This window comes from Apis dorsata, unplaced genomic scaffold (genome assembly GCF_000469605.1).
Source record: "Apis dorsata unplaced genomic scaffold, Apis dorsata 1.3 scaffold_4, whole genome shotgun sequence".
NCBI lineage: Eukaryota > Metazoa > Arthropoda > Insecta > Hymenoptera > Apidae > Apis > Apis dorsata.
This window is the reverse complement of record NW_006263307.1, coordinates 645,578-651,347: the sequence shown is the minus strand read 5'-3', so window position 1 is coordinate 651,347 and position 5,770 is coordinate 645,578. Positions and strand designations below refer to the sequence as shown.

General features: G+C 20.2%; 2 protein-coding genes across 5 annotated transcripts in view; one reads left to right on the top strand and one right to left on the bottom strand.

Moving 5' to 3' along the window:
- The window catches only part of LOC102678602 (merlin), a 4,603-nt gene extending 1,696 nt beyond the window's left edge, over positions 1-2,907 (bottom strand). The window contains exons 1-7 of one of the 4 annotated variants that reach the window (XM_006607304.2): positions 1,877-2,170; positions 1,621-1,727; positions 1,408-1,537; positions 1,128-1,333; positions 831-1,058; positions 546-755; positions 337-443 (exon numbers count right to left, since the gene is read on the bottom strand). In XM_006607304.2, coding sequence (XP_006607367.1) covers positions 337-443; positions 546-755; positions 831-1,058; positions 1,128-1,333; positions 1,408-1,537; positions 1,621-1,719 — 980 coding nt within the window. In that variant the 5' untranslated portion in view covers positions 1,720-1,727; positions 1,877-2,170. Of the gene's footprint in view, positions 1-336; positions 756-830; positions 1,059-1,127; positions 1,334-1,407; positions 1,538-1,620; positions 1,728-1,876; positions 2,171-2,771 lie in introns of those variants that run through there. The other 3 variants (XM_006607303.2, XM_006607302.2, XM_031511105.1) reach the window with 3 other exon arrangements.
- Positions 2,776-5,770, top strand: part of LOC102678478 (probable enoyl-CoA hydratase, mitochondrial) — a 5,257-nt gene continuing 2,262 nt past the window's right edge. Inside the window, exon 1 of the mRNA XM_006607301.2 lies at positions 2,776-3,011. Coding sequence (XP_006607364.1) covers positions 2,915-3,011 — 97 coding nt within the window. The 5' untranslated portion in view covers positions 2,776-2,914. The remainder of the gene's footprint in view (positions 3,012-5,770) is intronic.

Sequence of the window (5,770 nt, the reverse complement as noted above, 5' to 3'; positions counted from 1 at the left end):
AAAAAAAAAAAAAGAAAAAGAAATATACATACATTAGAATATTGTTATAATAAGATAAATATAAACTTTTCATGCATATAATTATCGAATAAATTTTTTATAATTTATTAAATCAATATTTAAAATTTATTTTTTCATTTTTAAATATTAGTAAAGCATTTGATTTTATAAGCTCCATTCAAATTAAAAAAATTTTTTAATTTATTTTTTAATTTTTTAATTAATTCATAAAAGAAAATAATGTTTATATATTGTATTATATTGGAAATATTTGAGAAAACAAAGAAAATTCAAGCAATATTTTTAAAATATGTATGCACATATATAAAAATCTACCTTGATTTTTCTTCTTTGGCTTGTGCTTTCATTTGCTGCACTTCCATGGAATCAGGCTTGCGTCTTCTCATAAACAGATCGTGGTTGCCAATACACAGGTCCAGAATCTTAACAAATAATATGTGAGCAGCTTTGTCATTGTTTTGTTCGTCGAACCCTAAAGCTATCAAACCCTTCACCCAGCTGCCAACATCTGATTGTTTTTTTACCAGTTTATTCATCCTAACTTTCTGCGAGAAGAACACGAAGTTCGGCGATGTTTTCTCCACTGGTTTTATTACGAACTTCTTGTCATCAAAACTGATATGTCGTATTTCTGACCATGTGAATGTTGTTTTTGGCGCCAATTTGTTTTCCTTTTCGTAAATATTTAATCCCAAGGCTGTGACTCCCAACCAAAGATCAGTCTCTTTTTTATTCTAATAATTAATATCATTCAATAAAAATGTTTTTAATTATAAAAGATATTTTTTACGCGCATGAAAACTACTTACACTAATAGGGAAATAATTTACACCATACATATCAAGATCTTGAGCAATTTTCAGATATTCCATTTCTGCTTCATCTCTGGACATCCCACGATGATCAGCATACCAAATTTTTATCCTATCCTCCCACATTTCAGGTGTCATCTGATATTGATCAATAACTCTTTGTGGTAATAAATCTTCGCTAGCAAGCATTCCTGGACGGTATGAAACTTCATCATAGTCTCCATACTAAAATATTTAAAACATATATAAATTAATATAAATAAAAATTATTTTTTTAAAAAAAGTTATAATTACCTTTGCTTGTACTGCATAAGAAGCTAATAACACAGATGCTTCTGGTGGACAATAAATATCCATTGAAAGAATAGCTTGTTTCACTTGTAGAAAAAATAAATGTTGGGTTACTTCTTGCACCAATTCTTCAGCAACATCTTCTGGATAAAACTTTGCCAAAAACATAAAAGGTGTTGTAGGTTGTTGAGAAATACATTGATCTTGTACTAAAATAAAAGTATAATATTATTAAAACATAATTTTATTTTTATAAAATTAAAAAAATTATTTAATAATTTACCTTTTTTATCCAATTTTAACCAAGATATAAATCCTTTAGCATCTTCATATTGAAGTCCAAAGTACCATGTTTCTCTTAATCCTATCGTACGACAAACTAAATCAAAAAGATCTCTTCCTGTTGATCTCCACTATGAATTCATTTAAAATAAATGTTTATATATATAAATATTTAATAACAGAACAAATAATGCAAATAATGCAATAAACTAACCTCTAAACTAAATTCCAATTCAGCATCCAATGTACAGACTTTAACAGGAAAAGATTTTCCAGATTTTTTCCTTCGAAATGGTGGCATTTTACTCCTCATTATATTCACTCAATATGACAAAGGAAAAGATGACCAATAAAAAAAATGAAAGAGAAAAAAGAAAACATCTAAGTTATACTGTGAAACTTAATTAGGCATTAAATTTTTTCATTTTATCCAAATAATATAGAAAAAACTGAATAATAGATAATCTTACCTATGCATTCGTAACATATTGACTAAATACATTGAAAATAGTAATAATAATTCGACTAATTAAATTCATGTAAGATAAAATAATAATTTTAAACATAACTTTTCTCGTTAAATCACATTATATACTATTGCTTTCAAATTTTACTTTTTGAGAAAAAAAAATTGAATTATTTTCAATATATAAATTAATTTCTTTATATTTCGAAACAATTTATTTCACTAATTTTAGTCAACTCAAATAACTTTATTCAAGACAAAGACTATACTGATAATCTAGACTAACATTTTTCGATAATTCGAAATCTGCAATATCGATAAATAAATCGATAATATGAGTTCATTTTGTGATGTGTTTCAATTTGTGATGGGATACAAAATAGATTTAAATCTTATGAGATTTTATGCTTTATGTTCTACATTAATAGAATATCCAAAATATCAAAAATATTAATCATAATAAAAAATCAAAAATTTTATATATTTTGTTTCATCAAATTAAATTTTATTCGATTAAATTATTTAAATTTCTTATAATATGATGATATGATATTTAATTAATTATGATTATAATTATTTTTATATCGTTATTTTTATAAATGTTAATTATGATTAAATCCATTAGAATAATTTTTTTTATTATAAACTATCTTGTGAATAGTTTCAAAATTAATTTTCATAATTAGCGGTAAAGAATATATATGAAAATACAACCAATCAAATTTAAACAGTATTAAATGTTTTTTTTCATTTATAAAGCAGATTCTCATTGTTTCAATTATATTTACGTTACTTATTATTTTTAAATTTATTTATTTAATATGATATCACATTGTTATAAATTATAAATGCTAATTATATTTAATTATGTAATAAATTATGTAAATTAAAAAACTTACCAGGGTTCACATATTTATCGATACATCACTGCTATTTGTGCCTGATAAATTTCTTCATTTTCTCGTGAGTTCTCTCGTATCTTGTTCATTTGATTTCCGAAGAACGTATATATTTTTATTAATATTAAAATTTTGCAAATATTATGACAATTCTACGCATTGGACAAATTCTATTTGTTAAACAATTGCAAATTGGTCAAAAACCACAGTATTTTGCATCCAATATGAAATATTATTGTTGTGAGTATAATACTACTTGCTTGTAAATGAAAGTCACAAGTGAAATTTGCGTTTAAAATTAGATACAAATATATATTTTATGTTATAAAACTTTTATGTAATATTTTAGAATAGTTTTTGAAAGATATATATATATTATATATTATATATCATATATTATATATATATATTTGAGATATATATTTCTATACATATATGTTAATTTAAAGTTTTATATAAGTAACTACGTAATTTCTCAAAATTTCTTTCGATTTTTATAATAAGATAAATTTAAATAATTTTTTGATTTAATATATTGCAGAGAATTTTTTTTTTAAATTATTATTAATTATTATATTATTTTTTTAAATTATTTTTTTTAAATTATTTTTTTTTAAATTATTGATTTTTTTTCATATTTTTTTTAGTATGTAAATACATTTTTTTTCAAAATCATTAATGTGGTAAAATATCAAGAATATTATATACTTACGATTTCCATATATATAAATTCCATATTTAATTTTAATTTTCAAAAATTAGAAATCATTTTAAGATCATATCGGTTACATATCTTACGTAAAACGTATTTAATATCAGTTATATGATGCAATAAAAAAAATGTATTTATATGTAAAAATATTAATGATCTTCAAAGTAATCTTGAGAAAATATATTCTTTGCAATTTATCTCTTGATATCATTCAAATTAATATATAAAAAAATATTTTTGTTCATCACAATTGGAAGAAATATTTAAGTGAACTATCTTATATATAAAAATTTTTTTCATTGTATTATAATGATATGATGAAAGCCCTTATTAATTACTCATATATGTTCATTGCATGTGATTTCACTTATGTAATTTCTTAAAATACAAACAGAAATATAAAACTATTATTAATAAGTTTATGTATCTATTAAAGAATAAAATATATCCTTATTAAATTATATAAAAATTCATATCTCGTATAGTTCGCAAATTTATGTAATATATACTACTATATTATATATATATATATATATACTATACATATAGTACTATATACTATATAATATATACTACTATATTGATTTAGGAAAGTAATGAAAAAATATACGAAAAAAGGGATAACTTCAGATCAATTAAATAAATAAAATATAAAAAAGAAGACAGAAATAATTTAAATATTGAAATAAATAAATAATAATTTTTATTAAAATTTTTTTTTTTAAAATAAATATAAAAAATTCTTGATTCATTATAAATAAACAAAAAATATATTTCTTAAATAATTTTAAGAAAAAAAAAAAAAAGATTAATAAATTATAGCTTCTGTTTTTATGGAATCAAAAAATACTGACTAGCTTCTGACATAATTTTCAAATATTATTTAGATATTTGCTTATTATTCTTAGTATATCTAAGAATAATAATAACATAAATTTGACACATTAATATTTATACATTGTTCATGTATCTAATTTTTGCATGTATTATATTGAATTTAATTTTCTTTTCCACAAAAAACGCATTAAGTCTTTTGATATTCGTTTTGATTAAAAATTTTTAATATTTTGTTTTGTTATAACTCTTTTATTTTGGTTATAATTTTCAACAAATTCACTCTTAAATAATAAAGATGTAATAAAGATAAAGAAAATAAAATGTAATAATAAAGATTTTCTTTTCTATATTTTCGAAAACAAAATATAAAACGTTTTTTAAAAACAACAGACAAAAATGAATGAAAATAAAATCTTTATAAATATAATTAAAAAAATTGAATTTAAATAGAGATTTACTTTATTCTTCAAATATTATAATATTTTAAATATTTTATTTCATGTGCATATAAAGTGAAAATATTTTTGATTTGATTAAATATACATGCATATAAATAAATTTCAAAAACAATTGCATATACGCATTAAAATTAAAAACATTGCAATTGCATTATTTTTTATTCTGCAATGAAATTGCTAATGAACATTTAAACGCAAAAGGGATTATTAGTATTAATAGAAATAAAATAATAATTTAAAAACCAGTTATTATTTCGTTTTTTCGATTATTTTTAATAATTCAAAAAAATATAAAAAATATATCTAAAATTAATTGATTGAGATAATTTTTTTTATGTTTGAACACACAGATAGTACTTTTTTTAATTATGAAACAAAAAAATAAATATCGATCAAAATTGACATATTATCTTTATTAATTATTATTTAACAATTAATATTTAAGTATATCCTTGTTAATAATATGTATTGTTAATTGTTAATTCACATTTAAAAAATTAAATAAAAATAACTATATATTAATTTACATTAACTTATTAATTATAATATATGTATTATTGACAGACTCTAATACATACAGAAATTATTCTGCAAAACAACAAAAGAAATTCGTTTATAGCTTGCGGATTTCAGTATGCCTGCTATAAATTTTTATATATTTATAAATGCAAATAGTCACAATCTAATAATTTAACAATAATTTAATTGCCTTTTAACACTTAAGATTCTTAAAAATATCGCAAGATATCCGCTATAGTATATGTTAGTATTCAAAGAAGAGAGATTTCTGATCTCGTCCAATAATTAATTTATATCATGTGAAAAGAAATTAGTTAAATATTCAAAAATCTTAAAATATATTGAATTGTTAATGTTACAATCAATAAAATATATAATAAATATATAATAAATATATATAATAAAAATTGTATTTAATAGACAATAAATGTTGATGAAATTTAATAATCTTGATAAATATAAAAAATTTTATT